Source organism: Carassius carassius, chromosome 25 (assembly GCF_963082965.1).
Source record: "Carassius carassius chromosome 25, fCarCar2.1, whole genome shotgun sequence".
Lineage (NCBI taxonomy): Eukaryota > Metazoa > Chordata > Actinopteri > Cypriniformes > Cyprinidae > Carassius > Carassius carassius.
The window spans coordinates 8,977,317-9,004,443 of record NC_081779.1 but is presented as its reverse complement, the minus strand read 5'-3'; the positions used below and the strand labels follow the sequence as shown (position 1 = coordinate 9,004,443).

Below are 27,127 nucleotides of genomic sequence, written 5' to 3'. Positions count from 1 at the left end.
CTGCTTTTTTCGTATTTTTGTTTGTGGGTAAAAAATGAGATTATGCTTTAATATTTGTTTGAATGTGTGGGCGGCGCTGAAACGCCCCTTTTCATCCCTTCTGTAGGTACTGCACCGACAAGCGGCAACCGCAAACTCAGTTCATTTTTACCAGGAGAGAAGCGGCAGACAGCAGAGCATATTAATCCCGCGGATTCTATACTAGTGGTGCTTGCAAGCTTTATATATATATATATATATATATATATATAAATTTTGACCAAACAGAAATTAATTTATTCAATGACATTTGAATTTTACTGTAGGCCTATATGATCTACAATGACATGAAATATGCGGATTTTTAGCCTACTAATTTTATTCTATACCTATTTAAGAAAAACCTCACAAGTAGCCTATGTTTTCATTTGCTATTACAAACAACAGCAACTGAAGCTTTATCTTGTAGAGTGTAGTCTGCTGCACTTCTCCGATCGGCGGATCCCGATCCACACCTTCCATCCCGAATACAGGGGAAAGAGCTTCAGCTCCGTCAGTTTGGATCGTAAAACACCCTAAATAACACGAAAACCTTACAAAACTCAACACGATGTGCTTTCTGCCATCTCGGTCTACATTAACTTCTTTCTGAAACGTCAGAAATGAACCAGGCTCATGCATCAGACGAACCATGTCTAGCTGGACATGTCTACTTTTAAAATAATCCATTTAAATAGAAAAATAATAATAATAATTTTATATTTAGGCCTATGTAATTCAAATGAAACCAACGAGAGGTGCAGTGTTTCCCGTCTGAACTCATTATCTGTAATGATGTCACACCATCACTATATTCATACTGTCATCTACAGAATTCGTGAATTCAGTTCATAATTCTAAGTAGCCTATAGCCTATAATTAAAACATTTAAAGTAGACTAATTATGGGGAAAACTTAACTTATTTTAATATAAATTTTATTATAAATGTGGGGTTGGGTTTTTCCTATTTTTTTTTTTTTATGAATGGCCTAGAATAAAATAAATAAAAATTAAAATAATTAAAATAATAAAGTTGTCAAGTCTGCTTTGTCAATAACATGCAGCAGCTGGAAAATTATAATATTATTTTTTATTTCATTATTAATTTAATTAATTAATTAATTATTATTATTATTATTATTATTATTTTATCTTGCAAGCACCACTAGCAAAGAATCCGCGGGATTAATATGCTCTGCTGTTTGCCGCTTCTCTCCTGGTGTAAATGAACTGAGCTTGCGGTTGCCGCTTGTCGGTGCAGTACAGAAGGGATGAAAGGGGCGTTTCAGCGCCGCCCACACATTCAAACAAATATTAAAGCATAATCTCATTTTTTACCCACAAACAAAAATACGAAAAATCCAGCTACATTTTCGTTTTGCGTTTCTTAAACAAAACGAAAAAACGAAAATCAAACCGTTTCTCATTTATCTTTATTTATTTTTAAATAGAAAATCAAATGACCAAAAGATACACGGACCTACTGTCCGGACCTACTGTCCGTGTCCGCTTGATGTATAAGGGAAACTATGAATCTAGCAACTGTGTAGAAAATGAAATAAACTGTTTATTTATTTGGAATCTTTATAAACATTTCGTAACAAATGACTTGCAACTGTGCTTTCTGCTGTCAAATAATGGTGAAAATGTTATCTCTGTGAAACCCAGTAATATCTCTACCACAATATCTTTACGGCAAAACCTAGATTATTAAGAATACACACAGGATTGTAATTTTCATTCTGGCAGTACCTAAAAGTCGAACATTCCCAGCTCCTAGTCCCTCGCAGGTGAGGATCCTGCAGGTGGCGGACTGTTTATAGCCTTTTCTCACAGCAGCTAGAATAATTTATTTGATCATTTTAATGGAGGTTTGTAATCCAGAAAGGATTAGGCTATGTGTTTATGAAACACATGTGAATTGAATGAAATTATATCCCAGTTTCAAACGTGCTTCTGATTACAGCCTGGAAGTACACAAGATCTGTGTTTTAAAGACAACCAGTTTAAATGGAACATAATTGTCTTTTGGGGTTAAAAAATTCTTAATATGAAATTTGAATGGCATGACAATTAGAGATTAGACTGCACAGGAACTGAAATTGCACGCTGATACACACTACACACACAATACTGATGTTGTTAACCTTAAGAATTTGAGAATAAAGTTGGTCAGAACAAGCATGGCAGATTTGTTACTTACTCGTTCATATGACAATATACGGTGAAATGGAGGAAGTAAGAAGCAATACTAATAATGGTCATGTTGCATATGAGTCCAAGAAAAAGAAAAAAAAAAGAAAACTTAAATTGTGTAAATTATATAGGGGATATTTCAAGTTAAATTTAAAACAAATGTATAGTTTTGTGTATTTTTGCGACTTTGGAGCCCCCTACAGTTAACATCCAACAGTGAACTACACTCAATATAATTTAATCCAGGGGTGGAAAATTCCTGGTGAGCCTGAGCCCTACAGAGTTTAGATTTAACCCTAATTAAACACACCTGATCCAACTAATCAAGTAAGTAAACTACATGGTATGTGAGTTGGAACAGGGTTGGTACAAAACTTTGCAGGGCTCCGGCCCTCCAGGAGTTGAGTTTGATAACCCTGATTTAATCCATTACGTTGGACAGCTTTGTACACATGCTTTTGTTGATGTAGCAAAGCAATCCGTGTTTTCACATAATTTCTTACCGCTCACGAAAGGGGTTTTCATAAGCTGGCTAAAAACACTTGCAGTTGCATACGAGGCAGCTGACTTGCTGCCTGTCTGCCGTATGAGGCAAAAATACGTTTATTTTTTTAGCTTAACTGTCACAGAATGGAACACACAGGATTGTGGGATATCAAAGGCATCTCAAGAGACAGGAACTGAAGCTAACATTGAATTTGAACGTGCCTTGATCCTTGGAATGCATCCTCTGAAGGCAGCATTTTTCAGTTTTTGGATGCAGCCAGCATCATTTGAGTCTCTTATCAACTGATGAGCTTAATCAGGTGTGTTTGATTAAAAGGGTTGTATAATACAATTTACATTTTTCCTTTCTGTTTGGAATGTTACAAGCTCTTGGTACATAAAGAAAATCTGTAAAGTTGCAAAGACTAAAGTTTCAAATCCAGAGATATTTTCTTAATAAATGTTAAGAGTCAACTATGCCCTCCTAAAACAGCTCATTCTAACACACCCCCACATGTCTATGTCACGATGTGGGAAGATTTGCATAACGGCGTCCAAATGTTCACACAAAAAAGAAATCATCTTACCGAACACAAGCAACACATAAGGCAGGTCTAATGTGGCAGTGTCCATCAGTTGTACTGTGCCCTTCGAAGTCCTTTATTCCGAAGAGCCATTTGAAGTGGCGAGGAGAGAGATTGATTATATAAGTTGAGAAACATTCATATTATCTAGGCTATATGAAAATTCCAACAGAGAATCTCATAATAGTGATAAAAAGTCTGATTCTTTTTCGCAAGCCGGTTTAACCGGTTCAAAAAGCCGATTCATCGGTTCCTGGCATCATTAAACAATGATGTCACTTACGCATTTCTTTTCTAACAACTCGTGCTATGTTGTATCAATGACATGTTCAAATAAAGTAATTTGTCTCAACACATATTGAAACATTCAAATAAAAAGTGATTAGTGTGAATGCACATAGCTGATAACTGCCTTTCAAGTTAATGGTGTCATTGGTCAGTTTAATTCAACCTTGTTTAATTCGTGGTTCCTTTATGTCATACTACTGAGCAGTATTGACTAACCTACAAATTAGATAAGATTCCTAAATGTTTCGCATAAACAGCACACGTTACATACACTGATGCATAAACGCGATGTTCTACATGTCTTAAGTATAAAGAAATAATAAACATGTCTTATAAACGCCTTTATTTTGCTTTAAAAACTTAAAATATTATCTGCATGCAGAATAAACCATGCTAAAATTCAGCTATTCCAGGGTTAGCAGTTACCTCTCGTCACTGTGGCAGCGAAAGTGAAAGCATTTCTCGGGTGGAGCTCGCTCTGCTTTTCGGTTCAGCATTATAATTTCAGATCGTATGCTTTAGGGTATTCTTGCTTTGTGGATTGCTCAGAAGAATTTGGTAAGAAACATTCAGGCTGCTTGTCTCCATTGCGATGCATTTGTACTCTTCTGGTAGCACTGCAATAATCTGATTTTCTGGAAGCCATCGACTTCTATAGAACAATATTTCATAACATCAACAATATGGATATAAATAAAACCTTATGTGTGAGCCGACCGAATACGATTATCGACTGTAAATGTATTTAGAAAATCTCTTTAACTACCTACTGATCCATTTGTAATTTTTTTCTTCTTTTTCAACAGATAAATCTAACATTGACGAATCAAGTTTCTCTTTATAATTCAGTTATGTGCTTCAAATTTCTAATCGTACAACAGTGAAGGAAATACCGGGCTTCTCCTCTTAGTTATTAATTCTTCCTGGGTCTCGTGCTCGGAAAGCTCGAGGATCGAAGAAAGGTAAGATTCACTGTATATTCTCTATTATGGATCAGTGGTAAGATTTCTTTTTTATCATAATGTGTTAATTCATGGATCGCAATAGCAAACATTTATTTTAAAATAGGTTGATATCTGGCACAGCGGGGCATTAGATAGCTAGATAAATTGGCCAGATATGGGCTGCGTTCAGCCACAACAAAACGTTGTTTTTGTAAGACGTTTTTTAAACGGAAACGGTGGTGCATTGAACATCCTGTTCTGTGACGTAAGAGATGCAACTATGGCAGATGAGGCCATTCTTTGTGTTCTTTTTGAAGAATTTTCGGATGAAATGGGAATAAATATATGTTTAATACTGCAAAGTACTCTCGATGTTACAGTCACTGCCAGAATAAAAGAGAACATCCCAATCGAGTAAAGGTATTTGTGGAAACTGTGGCTCCTAATTATTGTGGCTTTTCGCATTTCAGGATGAAAAAACAAACATTTAAGGTGAAGGATAATCCACATCTTACCCCCGAGACTGTGTTTTGATGTATATGATTTTATTATTTGTATTGTGAGAATTAGGCTTATCATTATTGCTGATCACTGTTGTTGTAATATAATATTGTAATATTTACCATTATATAATCAAAGGAGCATAGAAAATGTTATTAAAGTGTCACTCCACAATACAATAGCAAAATATATAAATATTTATAGTATTTTTATGTTACATTAATCCGTGTCTAGCACACCTTCCTAAGGAAAGGATATGGACCACAAGACATTTCAATTACTAAATAATATTTAGACAGACTTAAAAACGTTCCAGATTGTGCTCTTATTATTTCAGTTATTTTACCTTGTAAATAAACATGTGCAAACAATATACTTGCTCTTGTGAATTTATTTTTATGTTAATTGAATTTACTTACAGATTCCCACTGTAGCAGTTTGTGCATGTGTGTGTATACAACAGCCTTAGTAAGATTTGTGTGTAGCTTATTTACAGCATCTAGGTGTATAGAAACTTCTAATATGACTTTACGTGGAGCCATTGTGCAAGCTGTCTCTTTAATACCACTTGGTTTATATACATGTTGCTGCTGATTTGACAGACCTTTTTGACACACTTACCAAACAATAGAAAACGGATCTCAAACCTTGTTGCACACCATTTCCAGGAAACATGTCGTTCAACCCGGAAACCATAGCAAAACGTTGAGCTTGAATGTGCCGCAGGATTGTCAAAGGTTATGATTTCACAATGACTACAAACTATAGGGCCTAATACAAATTTACTTTTAATTTCAGGTGTTTCTTACCTCCTTTTTGCATTTATAAGACCTATATTTATAACTTTACAATACGCTTTATAACACAGCTGACATGTTTCTTTTTTAGATGGCTACATTTGAAGATTATTGCATAATAACCCAGGAGGACTTAGAGGATATTAAAGAGACCATATCTTCTCAGGATCTCCCATCAGCGATAAGCATGATCAAAGAATACCTCAAACAGCAGGATCTTGTAGAACTTAACATTGGTGTGACGGGAGAGTCTGGTTCTGGAAAGTCCACATTTGTCAATGCATTCAGGGGCTTAGGAGATGAAGACGAGGGCTCTGCTAAAACCGGCCCAGTAGAAACCACTATGCTGCCTGAGGTTTACCTTCACCCAAAATACAAAAATGTGAAAGTGTGGGATCTTCCTGGCATCGGAACACCAAACTTTAAAGCTGATGAGTACCTTAAACTGGTTCAGTTTGAACGCTATGATTTTTTCATCATCATCGCTTCAGATCGGTTCAGAGAATGCCACACTCAGCTGGCCACAGAGATCACGAGAATGAAGAAAAGATTTTATTTTGTTCGTTGCAAGATTGACTTGAGCATTGAGGCCGAAAAGAGAAAGAAAAACTTTGACCTGCAAAAGACACTGGATATCATCAGAGAGGACTGTGAAAACGGTTGGTTTATTATTCCAATGTTTTGACAAACACAATTATCGTTACATTTTTAAAGTTGTCATTAACATTATGCTTTATTGTGGATATATATTTGGCCATCTAAAACTGATATTAATATACATGATTGTAGAATTCATGATAATAGGCATTTTCGCATATGAATAATACAATAATCATTTGTTAATGATTACATAATAACTCTCTCATTTTTATAGGTTTGAGAAAAATTGGTATAGATGATCCTGCTGTGTTCCTGATTTCTGGATGGGAGTTTGAAAAGTTTGATCTAAATGTTCTGCAGGAGAGGATGGAGAAGGAGCTTCCACAACATAAGAGACTTGTGCTGATGTTGGCTTTGCCGAATATCACACTGGAGATTAATGAAAAAAAGAAGAAAGCTCTAGAGCAGAACATTGGAAAAGTTGCCTTCCTGTCTGCTTGTGTGGCTGCTGTTCCTGTTCCTGGTCTTTCAATTGCTGTGGATTTAGCCTTCATAGTTCACGAGATAGAGAAGTACTGCACCACCTTTGGCCTTGATAAGGAGTCTTTGGAGAAGCTCTGTGAAAGATATGGGAAGAGAATAGAGACTGTGGAGGGTCTGATTAAGTCAGCTTGGTATAAAGAAATATGCACAGGTTCAATCACAACCATACTAAGAGACATATCCTTTCTGATAACAGAAGATGCTGTTGAGTCTGTTGTTAGGTTTATACCCCTTTTAGGCACTGTGGCGGCAGGAGCAATGTCCTATTGGGCTGTGTCAACAATGCTGAAGAGTGCTCTGAATGAGGTAGCAGAAGATTCCAGGAATGTGCTCATCAGTTTGCTGGAGACTGAAGTGTAATACTGTACCACTGCCAGCTATGTAAAGTGGTCAAAAGGTTTATAAAACTATACTTAAAAGTTAATTCCTTTGGGAAGAAAAAAAATGGTCCTGACGAATTTTATACACAGAATTTTAACCTATAATTGTGATAAATATTTATGTTATATTGATTTTTGTTTTAAATTAGTGTTCTAAGAAAAGCAATACTAGATAATAAATAATAATTCAATACCAAATAAGCAGAATTAAATGATAATTGAATTGAAAAGTTCTCATTATTTTTTACATAGTAGAACTTGGTACAAAAAGTGATACAATTAAAATTTTCTTTTTCATGTGGCCTGTTAGACTGTTAATTAATTACTAATATTGAATCATACAGAAAGTGCAATCTTCCAATTAAAAAGTAACATTACACACTACATAGAATAAGTGGCAGATCTAGTTTGCATTTATGCACAGATCTATTTTGCTATACACATATTTTGTCCCATCCATAGCTTTGGTTTTCACTATCATCTCAGTTTCAGTCCATTTAAGTATGGTTGTTATGAAAGCCTGTTTCCACCGTTTAATGAAGACGAAAAAAAGGAGCACTATGCATTCCCTCCCCTCACCTACAACTCTCTAACCATTAGGCCAATACTAACCAAATATAACATATAGACTCACAATTGGGAGATATAAACTTCAGATTGGTCATTATTTTCAACGGCCTGTGATTAGCTACAATACTTAATGCTGCAAAATCAGGTTAAACATTTGGGTTATGGGCAAAATAACAGCACTTATGTTTTTGTTTGTGGATATTTTGAATAAAAAAGGAAAATTGAAATAAAAGTGATGCATATGTCATGCAGCGCTATTGTGCCTGAATGACGCGTCGCTATGGGAAAAACTATGGGTTAAAAAAATAACTCGACATTTTTAAGAGTGCAGAAAAATACCCAGCACATGGGTATTAATATATTTAAAATGTTAAAAATAACCCAATAACATGACCCAACAGGATGAACCCAGCATTTTTTACACTGAAAGTGTGATTTTGGGTTACCCCCCAAAAACACCACCATGAATAAAGAATGGTATGAAAATATCTTGCAAGACACGTTCTCCTAACGATCCAGGAACAATATGGTGATGATCTGTGCATTTTCTAGAATGATGGAGCACCACGTCACAAGAAAGCAAGAGCTATAAAAATTGGTTTAGAGATCATTATATTGAAATCCCTGGATTTTAATCCCATAGAGAACCTGTGGCCAGTCCTCAAAAGTTGACTGGACAGGCAGAACCCCACAAACTGTGATCGACTGCAAGTGTTAATAAGTTAAAAATGGACTGCATTAGTCAGGTTTTGGCCAAAAAGCCAATGGCTTCTTTGAAAACTGAAGACTAGCTGTGTAAGACATACTACTTTATACGAAACTGACAAATAATATTTGCAAAAACATTTGAACATTAGTAATTAAGTTTGGTGTTTAGTTGTGTTGATCTATGTTTGGATTCCTTAATCGAGATCTGGCTTGACAGTTTGAGAACACTTTATATTGAGTATCTTAGTTTTGGTACTTCTCAGACCATTTTTGTATATTGCTACTTTTGTATGTACTTTTATAAAAAAATATATATAAATGTTGTTTTGTATATCATTTTTAAATAGTGTTCACATGACTCAATACATTAACAAGTTCTTTGACATTAACAATTGTAGTTATTTTGAAAACAAATGTTTTTATGAGATTATATTTATTTTTCTATATACAGACTTTTCACTGTATTTTCTCAGTTTCAATTCATTGGGATTTAAGGATTAGTATTCGCTGCCTTCTACGCTGTATTTTAAAACAAGTTGTCATCCGAAGCAGGAGGTGGCGCTGTAGTGTTCAGAGTGTTTCCGTACATACAGTGGACACGTCATGCTAGCGTAAAATCATCTGCTCATGTGTGTTCAACTGGCTTCGTAATTTTGAGGTTCAAGCTGACGGACGAAGGTAACGTGCCTGCTCAGTATATATTTTATAGAAAGTATGGTGAGAATGACTCATTAAAACTGGAGGTTTTTATGTGATTGTGTATAGGTTAACTGTCGACTTGTTTAATACTCTAAAACGAATGTAAAATGGAAATGTATCATAGTGTGTAGCATTTACATTATAGATAACGTCATATACTAGAGTAATTGATATTAGTCTTCCAACACATATGTTTTAGTATACTGCATTAAATACAGTTAATTATGCTCCGTACAATAATTATACTGAAATTTTGTTTTTGTGTTATACACGTAAGCAAACAAAATTACCCGTTTGAAGTGTATCAAAAGTCGTTAAATTGTATTTTAAAATGTGTTATATTGAAGGTCAATACACGTGAATTATACAACTGTTAAACTGGTCAACACGAGCCTTTTATTGCCTTTTATATAATCTAGTGGCTTCACTTCTTCACATGTGTAATCCACCGCATCATACGCGTGTGTTTTCCAGCACTGGTGATAACGTTTTTTGTTGTGGTTTAATTATTCCTAACAAATTGAGATGTTCATTATATTCGTTAAAATCCTAATTTGACCCCCACAGATGAGGCTGCTCTGTATATTTGCTCTGGTTGCTGTGGTGGGTCTGGTGGCAGGAGAAGAAGGGGCTCGTCTGTTGGCCTCCAAGTCCCTGCTTAACCGATATGCTGTAGAGGGACGAGACCTTACCCTGCAGTACAACATCTACAATGTGGGCACCAGGTATTGTTCTCTCCGAATTGAACCAAATAAGTTTAAGGACTGATAAAGGGCTTTGTGTTTTGTTTAAACGTCATACAATTTAAGTATCTTTCTAATCTAGTTTATTATTGTTTAATATTTTTTCTCCTTTTTTTGCTTCTTTCCAGTGCTGCTCTTGAGGTTGAGCTGTCTGATGACTCGTTCCCCCCTGAAGATTTCGGCATTGTCTCTGGAATGCTCAATGTGAAATGGGATCGTATTGCTCCGTATCCTCATTCATTAAGCAATAGTTGTATGTATATATATATATATATATATATATATATATATATATATATATACAGGAGCGCCCCCAAGGGGTGGCCAGGGGTGGCAAACTCTGGCCACCCCTAGGATTATTTACAGTGGGTCCTATTAATTTAAATGCAGAATGTAAATTCACAATAGTTTAAAAAGTGAAAAAAAGTGCAGCACCTGCTGCAGCCACAGTTTTGCGTCTCTGAGCAACATTAAAGTGTTTAGTTCCTGAATGAATCAACCGTTTAAATGATTCGGTTCAATCGCAATGACTCACTTATTAACAGTGACTCGCTGTCACCTATTGGCGGTTTTAATTTCACATTTAATGGAACCTTTTCATTTTTTAAATAATTTCAAACATCAGTTTTCAATGTTTTATCTTTAAAATATCAAAACATATTTTATTCATTTGTAACTGCAGGTTAAAGTATTCCATGTTCCACGGAGATGCATTAAACAGTAAGCCCTTTCACACATACAGACTTTTCCGGAAAATTACCGGTAAATTGCCGTAAAGAGATCATGTGTGAACAGGATCTTTTAAAAAATACCGGTAAATTCGTTCAGGCAATTTACCGGTATGAGAAGTTGTAACATTACCAGTAAATTGCCGGAATTCTGCTCTGTGTGAACACAGAAGGAAAAATACCGGTATGAGTAAGTACGAGTTCAGAACGCGATGACGTAAGACGTTTACTCCGGGCCAATCATAACAATGTGACGCATTCACGCACCGTTTAAGAAAATTAAATAAATGTCATCCAACTGAAGCGACAGTGAAATTAAACCGCTTCTCCTTAGCCGGGCGGATGAAGAAATTTGTCGTCAATTGAGAGGAACTGTTAGTGATGCAGTGACGTATGATAAAATAACTGTTAACTGTCTCTGAGAGCAATGCATTCACAGGACAAAGTCAGATCATCAATAAACTGAAAAAATTGCTTCTTAATATCTAAAAATTAAACGACCATCACAAACGAAGTAGTAGTGGAAGTATTTCTTGTTCCTATTATGAATTTTGTCAATCTATTTGGGGATCCTGCTACTCCATAAATCCTGTAGTTCTAACCAGTGGATCTCAACCCGCGGCACGTCATGAAATCACATGCGGCCCACCATGCCGAACACAATAATAATTAAAAAAAAACTTTTAAGTTTTACAACTTATTTTAGTTTGTACCTAGGGAAAAACACATAGGGTACAAACGAGAAGTCGGAGCAGTGAAGAAGAGTGCTGGACATTCGGCATCAACTTTCAGTTTGCCCCGCAACTCACTTGAGGATGTTCAGCCCGTCTTTTTTCCCTATTCTCCCAAAACCGCTTATACTGTTTCAGCTATTAAAATAGTTCAGTTTTGTATGTTTGGAGCAGTTTTTGATCGTTAAACAGGCCTATAAGTTTTGTTTTTAAAGTAACAAGCGGCCAGCACAGAGAGGGAGAGTTGATTATAGCCTATGTTTGATCAGTTTAGCCTTCTCAAATCATCACGAATTGTCTAAAATAAAATCTAAAGATATAAAACAGTTCAAGCATGTAACGATGTTTTAACGTTAAACCCATATAAATGTACACTATCTCGAATATTTTGTGCGGAAAGTGCAAGATAAAGCACGCTTTTTTGGGACATATAGGTGCCAGCGAGATAATAATATAAAATAAAGAAATATAAAATAAAGAAAATAAACATGCTTTCATAATATATAATAATATATAATAAACATAATATATATTCTATTTCCCTCTGTCACATTCATGGTAATTAGCCTACTTTTTTTCCGGTACTTTGCAACATATTTTTAACTCAAATGAATGCAGAACTGTTTATCTGCGCTGATAGACTATTTGATATTAATTTGGATCAGCAAATTTGGATCACAAGTTTACATTTGTGAACGCACCTTTTCTGCGATGTCGCGGGTCTTACAGACTGCAATTTACAATCGCAACTTCATTGGGCTATTAATCCTTTCAAGACAAATTTTCACTAAATTGGTCAGCTCCCTACAGCATCAGGTGTTTCATTAATGGTGAGTATAATTATTCAAACCAGTCGTCTATTACGATGTCTCTGTAACAAAAGCAGTTGCATGAATACTAAAGTTTGAAACAAAAAATGAAACCATCAACAGAAATACTGACCATGTATTACCCTCCATGTTTAAAAATACAAGCGCAGCTGTTTAGAGGTTAATGACGTCACAGAATTTACCGGTATTTTGGAATGGATGTGTGAATGGTGCTTTTCTGGAAAAAAGACGGAATGTTGTTGACTGTGTGAACAGCGCATTTTTTAATTTACTGGTAAAGTCGTTCCGGTAATTTTACGGCAATTTACTGTTATTACTGTGTGAAAGAGGCTAGTGTGTAAAAACATCTAAATGGCACTTCAGATGCAGCTTCTGTTTTATCTACATTGCAAAGATCAATTTTGTTGATACTGATTGCATTTGCTTGGTAACAGCCCAAATGCAAGTATTTGACCTAAAATATGGTGCACACTTTTAGAAACATTGGTGTAAAGGTAAAAAAAAAAAAATTCAGGTGTCAGCACAATTAAAAATAAGATATCAGCAGAATAACGCTCAGCAAAATAGTGTAATTATCGTTATCGATAAAATCCTAGAACTCAGAGATATAACTTTTTATCTATATTGCAAACCCTTAATTTTTTTTTCTTTATTTTAATGTGCCACCCCCAAAATTTACTGTGGCCTCATTTGGCCACCCCTGTTAACATTTTCTGGGGGCGCCACTGTATATATATATATATTACACACATACACGCATATACATGACCATAGCCAGGCTTTGAAAATTATTGAGGTCCAGGGGGTTTCTATAATAACCCCCTTATTTTAGATTTAAAGACAGAGATCTGCATTTTTTTGGAGGGATGTTCATTTGTTAATCATAAAAATAAGTATACCCTGTCCATAAATAAACATAAGCTCTAGTGGCACAGAAGGTAAGAAGTGTGACTTACATATTTTGACGTGATAGACCTGGGTTCGAATCCGCCTTTTGGTGAACTTTTTTTCTCCTTTTTCAAATTTCAAATCACATCAGAAAATCATTTATTTTCAATGAAAATTAAGTAAATCAAAATTTTGAGAATAAAGTATTGGGTAGGGTAAGGGTAGGTGCATCCATTTAATAATTTGAATTCAAAATAAAATTAACACAAGTTATTGTTGCATACTGTTTTATAATGTACTACAATACTGAGGTGCAGATAATTGCCACAATAAGTAGTATAAATAGCAGAAAATCCAGCTATTTTAACATAGTATAAATAGAATCTATAACTATTTGCACTTGGTGTACCGCTGCCTTTTATTGATAATTGGCAGACTAATGCCAGCGATGCAATGTTGGCAGATATTTTTATTAAAATAAACAAAAACCTATAAATAACATAAGCCAAAATTATTTAAGATATTTTTGAAATTAGATAAGATAAAATTATCACGGACCCTAAACCGCAACATCCTACTTTACTGACTTTCTAAAGTGTCAAATTAAGAGGAAAAACAAGTAAAAAAATTGCTGGATCTGGCAACACGGAGGCTGCGTCCACGCTCTTGCACAAATTTTATTTTCGAACATGAAAAATTTACCGAGGTCCGGATCTCTGTGATCTCATAGCTGGCTACGGGCCTGTATGTGTATGTGTGTGTCCTTACATTGTTTAGGAGCATTCTAAGTCCGATGTGGACTCTCATCCTTGTTTAAACTGTATAATCCTGTTTAAACTTAAATCGATCACTTTTTTCTTTATTGATAGCACTTGACATCATTAGAACTGTATCAGACAGTCAAGTTGCTTTATTTACTTTGTTCTTCAGTAGATTGTTCTTAACTCTTCTTCTCTTCAGTGCTAGTAATGTTTCTCACACAGTGGTTCTGCGGCCTCTGAAAGCTGGATACTTCAACTTCACCTCTGCCTCCGTTAGTTATCTGGCCCAGGAGGGTGGACAGGTTGTGGTAAGTGGAGTCCTATGATACCTTTCATGTACATAGTCAGTATAAGTTTTTTTTTTTTTGGTACATAGTTTAGCTTTAAGTTTGAACAATGTTTTGTTATTACAGTATATGTAAATGTAGTTATTGGCTGTTAGCTAAGACTTTTCTCATTCTTTGCATCTGATAGGTTGGTTACACAAGTGCTCCAGGTCAGGGAGGCATCCTGGCCCAAAGAGAGTTTGACAGACGCTTTTCTCCACATTATGTAAGTGCTTTAATATGGAAAAGGGTGTAAAATTATCTTTAATGTATGTGCAGTTATATTGACATCTAATCTGTTTTTCCTTCTAAAAGCTGGACTGGGCAGCTTTTGGTGTCATGACCCTTCCCTCCATTGGCATTCCTCTGCTCTTGTGGTACTCCAGCAAGAGGAAGTACGACTCACAGAAGAGCAAAAAGAACTGAGTTCTCTAATACAGGATAAAAACAAATCGGGGATCATTGTGGGAATGGAAGGAGGCTGGAATGGATGTGCATTATGGTTGGCGGAAGTTGAGAATTTTGTTTTTGAATAAATGAATTACCCATATTGGGGTAAATGGTCAGTGAATTAATCTTTTAAGTGAGGTTGGTCTTCATCAGAACTTGTGAGGAATAAGCATCAAGCAGTAGGATCACTAACTACTTTTTGACATTTAAAGTGGTATTTTCAGGGTGACTTCATGTGCACCATCTTTTTTTTTTTTTTTTTAATTGTCAAATGCTAAACAGAGCTGTACAGTCCTTCATGATCAATGTCGAGCGTGTTTGTGGAAATAAAAGCGGGATTTATAGAGATCCTCTCATTGTGTGTCTGGTCACTCACTGAAATGTGCTTTCATCTGTGTGTCTGCTTTCTTCTGTGCTTTTCTTCTCATGTAGTGATTAGTGCATTCTTGGTCCTTATGGTAATATCATCTTTCTATCAACTAAGTAATGCAATGAAAAAGCTAGTTATATTATGGTCTATCCAACCTCATTTGGAGCTATCAGTTCACTGAAACAAACAAAATCAATGCCTTTTAAGATGAATAAATATATTTGATTAAAGTGATTATTTAATTATGACATTTTTGCAGTGCAATTACAACTTTGAAAGAGTGATTGTATGAAAAATAACATTAATTACATTTAAATGATAAACTAATAAACATGCTTATAACCTCCACGGGGAGGTCACTATTAACAAGCCTTATAAATGTATATACAGGTTATAAGCTATGTTATAGTACATATATGTATCATCCTAATATTTATTACTATGCTGTTTTTTTAAACTTCTCATACAGAGTATTTATAAAGGAAAGAGGTACAGAGGTGAATACAATCATAAGGTCAGCGTTTGGGGTTTGGTGGGGGAAGACATGCTCTTTTTTTGGTTGGTCTTTCTGGAATTTGCTCATAAATTGAGCTGGAGGAATCAATCAGATTTGGCTGCTCTGAATGATGAAAACCTGAGTGTTGAGGTTGAGTCATCATTGGGGACACACCAAAACTCTGAGGGAAAAATCATAAAATGTAGCATTTTTATAACAGACTGAGCACTTTGTACTACACAGAATATCACTCATAAAATCTCATGGATATTTACCTGCCCAGTAAGCTCTGGTCGTAAAGGAGCATGAACAGATCTTGGGGGTGGTCGAAGAGGAAGACTAGGCCCAGGTCTTGGTACAGCATAGCCTTCTTGGGCACCCTTGATATTCACCTCTGAATATAGATGATGGTTCACTGAAGAAAAGGTCAAAAAAGCAAATAATGTACCAAATAAGCATGTATATATATTTACTATATACTATTTCAGTGACCCTATTTAGTGCATGGTTCTTTTGAAACCAATTTAAATTATTATTATATTTGAACTCCAGACAGGAAACGTTAAAAGCTATTAAGTCCTGAGCAAGTTTGATGCTTGTTTTCCTCGTTTCTCACCTTCATCCACAGCTGCCTGCCTCCACCGGCCCACGGCATAGCAGTCAATCTCTTCTGGATGACTGCGTGTGTGTGGAGTTTCTTCATAAGTGTGCAAGGGCTCCATTTTCCAGTATTTTGGGTCTGCTGTTGTGTCAAAGTTTGGGATGGATGGAGTGGTAACAGCCGCTGTCGCTCCCTGGAGGTCAGGGTGGGCACTGAAATTGGGGGGATTTTCTGATACTGCTCTGGGGGGTTTGTTAACTCTAGCATATGGAACATCCACAGGAGAAGCTTGTTCCCCTGTTAGATTAAGATTTAAGGGTCTTTCAGCAACCTCAGATCTGCCATTCTAGAGGAAGGGAAAAATAGTATTAATGAAGTATGTCCTGTTTATAATATGACATCAAATACTTAAAAAAGTCTTAACTAACTTTATCCTTACGAAAACATTTTTTTACCATTTGTATAACCACAGTTTTACTACAAACACCATGGTTAAACTATGGTTAGTGTAGCAAAACCATAGTTAACTTGTGGTTACCCTGGTTGAACTACTATTGTAACCATGTTTTTTGGGTTGTAGTAAAACCATGGTTAATTTTCTTAAGCATAAGCTTTGTGTAGTCTGATTTGATGGCACAAGGCAAGAAAATGTTGTTATCCAGTAAATTTGAGCTGTTTTTGGCATTAGATAACTTCCCTTTAGAAGTATAAATTAAAAGAATCAATTGCTTCGGGATTCGCATTAGCTGAGTTGTTTTTGATTCACTAAATTGATCTATTCAAACGAATCATTTTGTGTTCAACAAAGGACAAAGATGATATTATTGTACACAGGTATGACTTTGAAATAAGGCTATGGGATTTTGAATCAGTCTCATTATCCCTCAAAGTTTAATACAAGAAATGTGAGAGAGAGAAAAAAAAATAGATTTTGCTTTATGCTTTCATTGTCTGTAATTTTCTTACTTCTAACCCAGGAGGCGCTGTTTCAGTTCCAGACTTGAATTCTGGCTGTGAGGGAGTCTTTTTTAATGGCTTTCTCACAGCTGCATACTGCACAGGCTCTTCTGTAGCAGAAGTGGTCTGTTTGGAGGGGTTTGTGGGTAATGAGCTCAGAACAGCTGGACCTATAGCCATGGGCAGTTGTGTCTGCTCCTCTTGATCTATTATTGCTTTTCCATTTCTCTCTTCTTCCCCGTCCTTCACCCTCCACCAATTAATTTCAGAAATACTCCCATCAGGCTAGATAGCAAGAAAAAATGACAGGATATGAAGTGAGATATAATATCCCCCTTTCTGTATTAAAAACTATAAAGATTTGCTAGGGGAAAAAAATGTTTGTGTACCTGCATGCAAGGCACAGTCAACATCTCATTAAAGGGCCCCACAGGATTATGGGTGTAGTAGCTGATTAGGTCATCCAGGCTTCTATGACGGCTGTGTTCTCCAGCAATTAGATACACACTACCAGCTGATCCACACTCTGCCTCTTCAATTATGAAATGACGACACCGGTCTTCTCCTCTGAGATTTTTAATGAATTTGTTATTTAGTAAGTGAGATTACGGATTTTGAAGATATGTACAATGACACCAAAATGTAGCTGAACACACTGCATAACCTAAATGACATTGCATTAGATAACAAAATATCTCACTTCTATAAGATATACTAGTATTTTGCAAGTATTTTAAAATGAAAGTACCTGTAAGAAAGCACAAAGCCAATCTTTGACTCGCTGAGCCTCAACAGGAAACTGCCTTGCGGCTTATCCTGCAGCAGCTGTTCCGCTTCCCTGAGAGAGTGAGAAAGACAGGTTGTGTTAAAATGGAAACCGAATATATGTGTTTGACACTGTTTCACATCTGCATTTGTGCAACTTTGCTTGTGCACGTGGTTTTCTTTTATGTTTTTGGAAGAATATTTAGATGTGGCTGTAACCTGCGTGTAGCAAAACCGTGGAGCCAGCAGGGGAGAGGCTGTCCGGGCCTGTGCATTCGAGGCAGCTGCGTTCTTTCAAACCACAGCAGAGTGTGAGCGCGTAGAGATGGAGTCAGAGCCTCCAGGGGCCTCACGGGCCCCAAAACCAGAGCAGGATCTATTCGCTTCACTGTCGTCTTAAACATAGAGAATCCAAGTGTGATGTACTGTGTAATTATAAACTACAAAATCTCATAATACACATAAACATGGAAATAGACTTACAAATAAAAATAAAAGTACTATTTTAAAATCATTTGAAGAATGAAAATCAGCTTGCGGTGATTTTGAAAATGACTTCAAAAGCCCCCACAAGATACTTTCTCGTGGGTTATTTCAGAATACTTAAAAATATTGTATTTGATAAATTTGGCCTGAAAATTAAAAGCTTTGTCAGTTTTTACTTTGTTTTTGGTCGAACTGACCAACCTGCTATTTCTTTACTTCAAAAGGCTCTTTAGAGAGAATGTAGAACAGGTGAACCGCTGATAGAAGTGATTTTTGTTTTGTGGAAATTGTAGCGTATGCGCATTTTTACTTTGAGGACATTAGAAGTTTTTGTAACACTTTCTATGAAGCCCGTATTTGTAATTTTTTATGAAGGTATTCTTAAGGCATTATAATGAATGCATAATGCATTATAAAAAACTTTATAATATGTTACATCAACTCATGAATAATCATAACAACAATTACGATACATCATAATACTTACGTATATATGGTTATAAGTTTAAGCGTATGATTATTTATGACACCATATTATATCTACTTCATTTACAGTATAATGGACTGTATCGTATCTTGACATTGTTTATTTAAAGATCTGCACAGTTATCTTACTACAGCTTGTGAGTGGTTAGATGTTGAGTGTTATTTGAGTGTTTCCTGTGGAGCTCATGTTTATTTATTCATGTGAGCTTAATACTCCAAGTGGAAAAAATTCAATGTTTTATATGGTTTTATATCCCCTTAATCAATCGACTATAAGCAAATTTGTAACTACATCCCAAATAACTCTCATTAGAGTATGCTCAAGAATGCTCAAGGATGGCAGAATCTAGTATGATAGTATAAGCTGACATATATTAAAAAACATATATTTACAGTAGCAGACATACTAATACTCTGATGACCCTTAGTTGATATGCAGTTGCAGAGGTACTTAACAGCTGTCTTAAGGGTACCATCAAAATAATCAAACTGATATTACAATAAAAAATTGTTAAAAGCAAATGTGTCATATTACACATTCATCTGATCTTTCTGATCTTATGGCTGTTTGAGTTAAAAATATATATATTATTATTATTATTATTATAATTACTACTTATAAGTGGTCTTTGACTGTTTTAAGTAAAGTAGCATCAGAAAAATGGCAAGATATTATGTATTATAAATATGGGCTTCATAGAAAAGTGTTACCAAAGTTTTTTTTAAACTGATTAAATTGTATAATAATAAATTATATATATGTACTGCGTATGTGAATAATCATAGTATCTTACAAGCTTAAGGTAGTTTAATTAACCATTATTTGAATTCAATATTTTGAAGGATTATTAGAAGAGTTATTTTTTGGAACAGAGCTCTGCAGACTATTAAAGTTGGTTGGTTACACGTCAATAATTTGACATAGTCACCTCATTTTCCTTCTGATGTCCCTGGTTTAATTGCTCTATCCCTTGTTGTGCTGTGGGACGACACTTTATGCTCCGTCTGGGTTTTATGGGAGGTTTCTTGGTCGTGGGATGATCCTCTGGAGCTACAGATGGACGGGGCTTTGGTCTCGGGTAATGGACAGGAAGAGTGCTCAGTCGCTCTTCTCTCTGCTGAGATTCAGCATCTGTACAGAAATAAAATGAATCCTCCTAAATTTGATCATGAAAGCAGACAGTATTGAAAAACTTAACAATAGTAAATGAAAGATGGATCTGATTTTATTTCAATTTAATTTGTTAAAATGATTCCCTATTAGTGCCTTCGACCTTTAATTGAATGTATTTATCTTTAAATACATTCAGATGTTTAATATTAACTTGTAGATGTAGAGTATCTAAATATCAGATACAATATCAGTGTGCGAGACTTTGAAAGTTGAGATACAGTTAGAATCACACAAAGTCAGGCTCAAAATAACCCTGAACGGAAATGTCAAGTTCTCCACAAGCACCTTAGCAACAAAGAACATTCTAGATACCAAACAATCAACTAAATTATAATGTTACAAATATTAAAGGCTCTTTGTAACACTAATGCTGTTTTGAGTGATTATGTTATAGCCATGCAGTCAGAATCATTGCATGTGTCTGAGAATTGTAAGGAGTAGATTATCATGTAGACCATGTATTGTAATTTTATATTACGCAAATATACGCTAGGATATTTCTGTTTTTTTAAACTAACTCTCAATTCTATATTAATGCTATATTATATTAACACATTAAAACAAAATAAGTACAGCTTGAGCACCACATAGCTTCATTCTGACAGTAAATAAAACATAAAAAGTATATTTACTTTCACAAAAGGATAAATTAAATAAGTATAACCGTGTCAAAATAACAGCATTATGTGACATTCTAATAAATATGGAGATTTTAAGATTTTAAAAGAAAGATTTACAGTCGTCAGTGTACCGTCAGAAGAAGCAAGTACCGTAAACGCAACTTATCTCAAAACCATCAGGTTGTTGTTTGTTTATTTTTTGTAATAAAACACAGTTGATTTCTACCTTAGAAAGAATTATTATGTAAGTTCAAAAAGGTGTTGAGATATGGCTGACCTTTAATGTTTTGGTTGTCAAAGTCCATGCTCAAGTGCAGGATGTAAAATGTTAGCTCTTTCTGTCTGTTCTTGAGTGTTTCTGCCTCATCCTGTTTAATGCATGTGTGACTGAGAGAGAAAGAGAGAGAGAGAGAGAGAGAGAAAGAGAAAGAGAGCGGAAAAGGTCACAGGCAAAGATCTGATAGTGAACTGTTTCATTTTTAAACTTCTTGTGAAATATTCAACTGATAAAATAAACAACCTAACAACTTGCATTGATTTTCAAAACCTGCAGTGCACTGGACAAAAAATAATTAGTATTGAAACCAAATTGCATCAGAAATTTCTAGTAAATTACACAAACAATTACATAGAAACAGAAAACACTTAACACTTTGAATTACATGTGAGCATTTGAAGTAGAAAACCTGAAATGGTATTTTCCTTTAAACATATTACAATAACCTTTTATTTACAACTTTGAAAAATCATTTTTTACAGTGTGCCACAATTTATGAATTTTTCAATAATTTGAACTACAACACAATTACCAAATGATTTAAAAAAAAAAAAGCTTTGAAAGGAAATGCATTAACATAGCTTGCAAAAAATGATATGTAAAAGTGGAGGTACTCATGATATCATGTTACTGCTGTTTTATTGAGTTTCTGTAGATTTGTTTAAATGTTTTTTCATGTTTGTCTATAAAACAAAACTCATGTTTAAAACTTTCTGTAGAATGTTTTCCCTCTTCAACACAAATTTTAAACATCTACATTTGTATCTATGCAACCTGTCTCTATGTTCATGTGCTTTTTATGTGTGTTTATTCTTAAGCACAGTGAGAGTGTTGTTAGGGTGAGAGAAAGAGCGAGGGTGTGTTGTGTGTGAGAGAGAGAGAGAGAGAGAAGAGGCAGATGCGTCACATGACTTGCTCACCACAGGAAGAGAAAGAACGACCACAATGAACAAGAGAGGTGAGGAAAATAGAAAGAGATGACAAATGGTAATCAAAGTACACTGTACCCAATACCCGCAAGCTTTACTTTAACATTTCTTAATAATGTATTGGGATACACAATGAGATTTCTTCTTTTTTCTTTCTTCCTCGCTTTTTTTTCTGTTGGCTATTTTATTTAGGACCACATTATTATAATGTTATTATGAGGTTATTATTAAAATTACATATTATGATACTCATATATTTAGTCAAAAATAAAATTCTCAAATTAATTCTCATTTAACAAAGGTTTGCCCCCCCCCCCCCCTTTTTTTTTAAAAAAGGTTTTACTTTTATTTTTTTATTTATTTATTCTGTTTCCAAAATAATTTATATTAGAACAGTTACAGGGCACCTCCACTAGATGGCGCACATACCTTAACATTCAGAATGAAACTCGGCACGAGACAGGAATGAAAATTACCTGTCATTCTTTGGACTTTTATTTAGCATTGTCATACATATTGTTCTCTCTTTGCTTTCCACTTCGTTTTAATCTGATTCAGAACGTCTGTTTCAAAAATGTGTTGGTTAAATAAGAACAGCTGTCCAGCCATTAGATCTAAACTGAGTCCACTCTAATTCTTGCCTGCACTATTATTAGTCACCTTAACTAATTCTCCGAAAATTTTCCGACTTGTTTCTCCTGCTTAAATGCACAAACGAGTCATTTTTTTTCTGCTGCAGTAATGCATCATTTCAGCCTCAATCTCTCAACCGTGAATTCCAGAGGTTTATGGCGCTGCAGAGAGTTACCGATACAACCAGCCGTTTTTCATAAGGTGTGCCACGGCAAGCAGTTTTAACACTTACTGTTTAAAACTACCTGATGTAGGCTGTTACTACAAATACTGGTGCATCTCAATAAATTAGAATGTCGTGGAAAAGTTTATTTATTTCAGTAATTCAACTCAAATTGTGAAACTTGTTTATTAAATAAATTCAGTGCACACAGACTGAAGTATTCTTTGGTTCTTTTAATTGAGATGATTTTGGCTCACATTTAACAAAAACCCACCAATTCACTTTTTCAACAAATGGTGACATGTCAATCGGCTGATCAACTCAAAACACCTGCAAAAGTTTCCTGAGCCTTCAAAATGGTCTCTCAGTTCGGTTCACTAGGCTACACGATCTAGAGTCCTGCACGGGCGACGAGTGACCCGCAAATTTGGCTGAAACGGGTGAAAAATATCCAACTGTGTCAGATACGGGTGCAGGTCGGGTCGGACACAGGGGAAACATGGGTCTAAACACGGGTTCAAAACAGTCACGTGCAAACGTAAAAATAGGCCTACGTTCCACTTTTTAAAAAAATCACAACCGCGCGAACGGCTGCATGAGCTATTAGTTAACAGATGTAAAAGAGATCAGCCAGCTGTTTTTTTTTCGTTGTTTTTGTTTTCCGTTTATATATACACACACACACAGACACACACACACATACACATATATATATGTGTGATCAGTGACTCAAGCACTGATGGACCAAAGAGCACGTATTTCGACATTTGCAGTAAAAACGTGAAATATAAATTCTCAGAAAATGCATTTAATACCAATATATTGAAACGTCTGTGTATATACTCCATTAATAAAGTAGTCCAGACATTGGAAAAATATCAGTCCACATGCGTTTTATATTTAATATGAGGGAAATAGACATGCATGCATGCGTGACACAAAAAGTCTTTAACTTTTAGGTAGCAAAATATTTTTTAGTAATTCTGTCAATTACACTAAGGTTATTATTTGCTTCTTATTTATTAAATACGGGCAATTGATTGATAAAACATTGATCAAAATTAAGATAAAATTTATAAAAAAGGAATATCTTTTAAAAAGAGTTTTCCATAAAACAAAACTTAATGCAATCATGTTTTACCAAAAACAGTGCCGTAGTAGGGCGCCAGCGCCTCTGCCTCGCGAGTGGATGATAGCCCTGAAGATGCCTAGCAATGATATACCTTTAGTGGTAGTATACCTTTAGTTAAGTTATACCTTAAGAGTCTTCGTATCGCGTTAAGAGACAATGTTATAGGGAAACGCAGCCCAGGTATGTTGCGTTTCATGCATAATGGAGATTCCAAAGCGCTCTTCTTTGGTCAGAACCATCGATAGTAATTGCGGATAGGTCTGTCCTATGCACCTAAACTTTTAACAATGCAACAAAATATTTAAAGAGCATCAAGCTATTAAAATCTATATTATGTTTACGCACAGATAATATAACAGTAGGCTATATTAGTCAATCTTTTTATTAGGTTAAGCAGTGATTGGATAATCGTTTTTTTTTTTTTACGTTTTTAATTTAAGGCCCACCCACAATTGGTCTGGCCCATTCAAAAACTGTAATCCTGGCACCGTGCCTGAGCCACACTGAGCTCTGCGTAACGCCCACAGGCCTGAAGTAAATCAGACAGATGCTGTCCTGTACTGTCTGAAATTGCTAACTCTGGCGAAGCATGTGCAAAACAGATTTCAATCAAGTCAATCAGGATACATAACACAGCCTACTATAGGCCTACACCCAACATTGTCTGATGTAGGCTAGACGAAATTGCGTTACTCAGTTTTGTGGTAACGTTAGCCATGTTCTTTATGTACAGGCTTTTTGACAGCTTCGGCTGAGGTTGCCCTTGTGTTAATGCCAAAGGCCGTGTAATAACTTCTGTATGACCTGGCAATAAAATTTGAAAAAAGTGTGTCTAATGTGATTGGCTTAACTGATTTGATTTCGGGTGCGGGTCGGGTGCCGGTTCTATTTTAAGTGGGTCGGGTCGGGATTTTAATTAGTGCTGCTGTCGGAAAACGGGTCGGATGCGGTTTTAAGCACTGCGGGTACGGGCGGGTGCGGATTTACAAAATCGGACCCGTGCAGCTCTCTGACACGATCATGGGGAAGACTTCTGATCTGAAAGTTGTCCAGAAGACAATCATTGACACCCTTCACAATGAGGGTAAGCCACAAACATTCATTGCCAAATAAGCTGGCTGTTCACAGAGTGCTGTATCCAAGCATGTTAAAAGAAAGTTGAGTGGAAGGAAAAAATGTGGAAGAAAAATGTGACCGGGTGAGTTTTATCATGGTTTGTGGATTCATTAGAATCAGTTTCCATTTTAACTTCTGCATATTCCCAATGGGAAGACACACCCGCTGGCATGGACTGATGTCTTGTCATTGATTACACCTGCTGGCTCAATCTTTGAGTTGTGTTTTAGTGGAGGCCTAGTGGCTTTATAAGAAGCAAGTCTAAGTGTGGCAGTGTCACTCCGCTCTGTTTTTCTGTCTTGTGGGCCGTAAAGGTCCAGGGGTTTATGTCTGTTTGCTTTTCCCTGTTGTGTGTGTGTGAGTGTGTGTGTGTGTGTGTCCGAAGAGTCTAAGAATGAGGTAAGAAACACTTTTCTTCTGGGCTTCCTTTCTTTTGAATGGGGGAGATTGTTTAAATTGGAAGTCTATTCGTGTTTTTATTTGTATTTTATGTGTGGCCTGAGAGCGCTAGCTGTTGTTTCATAAACCTGTATCTACGGCTGTTTCTAACACTAACCTCATCTACGGCTGTTCTTACGGCTGTTTTGTATACCATCTGTTCCTTTTGCTGTAGTTTCTTTTTGTTTGTCACTTGCTTATGGATTTGTATGCACTGATTTGCTGTGGGGTTTGTCCCTTCTGTTAATGGTAAAGCTTTATTACGGTCTCTTTGTAACTGTGGGTACATAACTGGTAAATCACGAGACCATTCTTGAATGTTTTAGGATTATTGACTGTAAAATAAATGTTTTATTTGGGTAAGTCACGTCTTTCGCTCTTTTTTAGTAGTATCGAACCTGTTTCCTTGTGTAGCACGTGAGGGTGCATGGTATTTCCCTGGGTGCAAGCCCTAGGGTGGCGTAGTCGTCTCCACACACTCCATTTCTGTTGCATGACACCACATTGCTACAAAAATGTGGACAACCAACCGAGAGAACGGCAGCCTTATGAGGACTGTCAAGCAAAATCAATTCAAGAATTTGAGTGAACTTCACAAGGAATGCACGGATGCTGGGGTCAAGGAATCGAAAGCCACCAAATGTGTCAAGAAATTTGTCTATAGTTGTTCTATTCCTATTGTTCAGCCGCTCCTGAACCACAGACAACGTCAGATGTATCTTACCTGGGCTACGGAGAAGAAGAACTGGACTGTTGCCCAGTGTTCCCAAGTCCTATTTTCAGATGAGAGCAAGTTTTGTATATTCATTTCGAAACCAAGGTCCTAGAGTCTGGAGGCAGGGTGGAGAAGCTCATAGCTGTGTAGTTTCCACAGTCTGTGATGATTTGGGGTGCAATGTCATCTGCTGGTGTTGGTCCATTGTGTTTTTTGAAATACAAAGTCACTGCACCTGTTTACCAAGAAATTTTGGATCACTTCATGCTTCCTTCTGCTGACCAGCTTTTTGAGGATGCTGATTTCATTTTCCAGCAGGATTTGGCACCTGCCCACACTGCCAAAAGCACAAATGTTGGTTAAATTACCATGGTGTTGGTGTGCTTGACTGACCAGCAAACTCACAAGACCTGAACCCCATAGAGAATCTATGGGCTATTGTCAAGAGGAAAATTAGAAACAAGAGACCAAAAAATGCAGATAAGCTGAAGGCCACTGTCAAAGAATCCTGGGATTCAATACCACCTCAGCAGTGCCACAAACTGATCACCTCCAATGCCCCGTGAATTGAGGCAGGAATTAAAGCAAAAGGAGCCCCTACCAAGTATTGACTACATGTACAGTAAATGAACATACTTTCCAGAAGGCCAACAATTTACTAAAAATGTTTTTTAATTGGTCTTATGAAGTGTTCTAATTTGTTGAGAATTGGTGGGTTTTTGTTAAATGTGAGCCAAAATCTTCACAATTAAAAGAACCAAAGACTTGAACTACTTCAGTCTGTGTGCATTGAATTTTTTAATACACAAGTTTCACAATGAGTTGAATTACTGAAATAAATGAACTTTTCCACAACATTATAACTTATTGAGATGCACCTGTACATCTAAGGAATACAATGGCTGCTAATATATTGTTACTTTTTTTTTTATGGGTTATATGAGGTTGCTAAAAAATAACAATATTTGGTGTATTTGGTGTAATGCAATGTGTTTAT

General features: G+C 35.9%; 3 protein-coding genes across 5 annotated transcripts; 2 read left to right on the top strand and 1 right to left on the bottom strand.

Annotated features, from left to right (window-relative positions):
* The first annotated feature begins 4,034 nt into the window (after window positions 1-4,034).
* Window positions 4,035-7,460, top strand: LOC132104661 (interferon-inducible GTPase 5-like). 2 transcript variants are annotated; one of them, XM_059510227.1, is made up of 4 exons: window positions 4,035-4,131; window positions 4,455-4,535; window positions 5,907-6,474; window positions 6,690-7,460. In XM_059510227.1, exons 3-4 carry the CDS (start codon window positions 5,907-5,909, stop codon window positions 7,316-7,318), a joined length of 1,197 nt encoding a protein of 398 aa, XP_059366210.1. In that variant the 5' UTR covers window positions 4,035-4,131; window positions 4,455-4,535; the 3' UTR covers window positions 7,319-7,460. The 2 variants fall into 2 exon arrangements, with proteins under 2 accessions (XP_059366210.1, XP_059366209.1); XM_059510226.1 differs by having other exon boundaries at window positions 4,060-4,131; window positions 4,452-4,535.
* Window positions 7,461-9,147: 1,687 nt separating this feature from the next.
* On the top strand, window positions 9,148-15,118 carry ssr2 (signal sequence receptor, beta). 2 transcript variants are annotated; one of them, XM_059509340.1, is made up of 6 exons: window positions 9,148-9,294; window positions 9,883-10,040; window positions 10,187-10,285; window positions 14,196-14,304; window positions 14,471-14,548; window positions 14,638-15,118. In XM_059509340.1, the coding sequence occupies exons 2-6, from the start codon at window positions 9,883-9,885 to the stop codon at window positions 14,746-14,748; spliced, it is 555 nt and encodes a 184-aa protein (XP_059365323.1). In that variant the 5' UTR covers window positions 9,148-9,294; the 3' UTR covers window positions 14,749-15,118. The 2 variants fall into 2 exon arrangements, with proteins under 2 accessions (XP_059365323.1, XP_059365324.1); XM_059509341.1 differs by lacking the exon at window positions 9,148-9,294 and adding an exon at window positions 9,339-9,359.
* A 240-nt stretch (window positions 15,119-15,358) lies between these two features.
* LOC132104110 (SH2 domain-containing protein 2A-like) lies at window positions 15,359-21,097 on the bottom strand. The gene is made up of 9 exons (XM_059509339.1): window positions 21,005-21,097; window positions 19,863-20,065; window positions 18,181-18,356; window positions 17,945-18,034; window positions 17,586-17,763; window positions 17,206-17,481; window positions 16,255-16,585; window positions 15,914-16,053; window positions 15,359-15,819 (listed from the first exon to the last, which is right to left on the bottom strand). The coding sequence occupies exons 1-9, from the start codon at window positions 21,030-21,032 to the stop codon at window positions 15,658-15,660; spliced, it is 1,584 nt and encodes a 527-aa protein (XP_059365322.1). The 5' UTR covers window positions 21,033-21,097; the 3' UTR covers window positions 15,359-15,657.
* Window positions 21,098-27,127: the final 6,030 nt, after the last annotated feature.

Bases quoted from the DNA above. Each gene is read 5' to 3' on its own strand.
- LOC132104661 (XM_059510227.1), top strand. From the start codon at position 5,907: ATGGCTACATTTGAAGATTATTGCATAATAACCCAGGAGGACTTAGAG. The intron at 6,475-6,689 runs GTTGGTTTATTA...TCATTTTTATAG, and splicing joins CAGAGAGGACTGTGAAAACG to GTTTGAGAAAAATTGGTATA.
- LOC132104110 (XM_059509339.1), bottom strand. From the start codon at position 21,032: ATGGACTTTGACAACCAAAACATTAAAG. The intron at 17,764-17,944 runs GTACTTTCATTT...TAAAAATCTCAG, and splicing joins GGCTTTGTGCTTTCTTACAG to AGGAGAAGACCGGTGTCGTC. The intron at 15,820-15,913 runs GTAAATATCCAT...TTTTTCCCTCAG, and splicing joins GACCAGAGCTTACTGGGCAG to AGTTTTGGTGTGTCCCCAAT.
- ssr2 (XM_059509340.1), top strand. From the start codon at position 9,883: ATGAGGCTGCTCTGTATATTTGCTCTGGTTGCTGTGGTGGGTCTGGTG. The intron at 10,041-10,186 runs GTATTGTTCTCT...GCTTCTTTCCAG, and splicing joins ATCTACAATGTGGGCACCAG to TGCTGCTCTTGAGGTTGAGC. The intron at 14,549-14,637 runs GTAAGTGCTTTA...TCCTTCTAAAAG, and splicing joins GACGCTTTTCTCCACATTAT to CTGGACTGGGCAGCTTTTGG.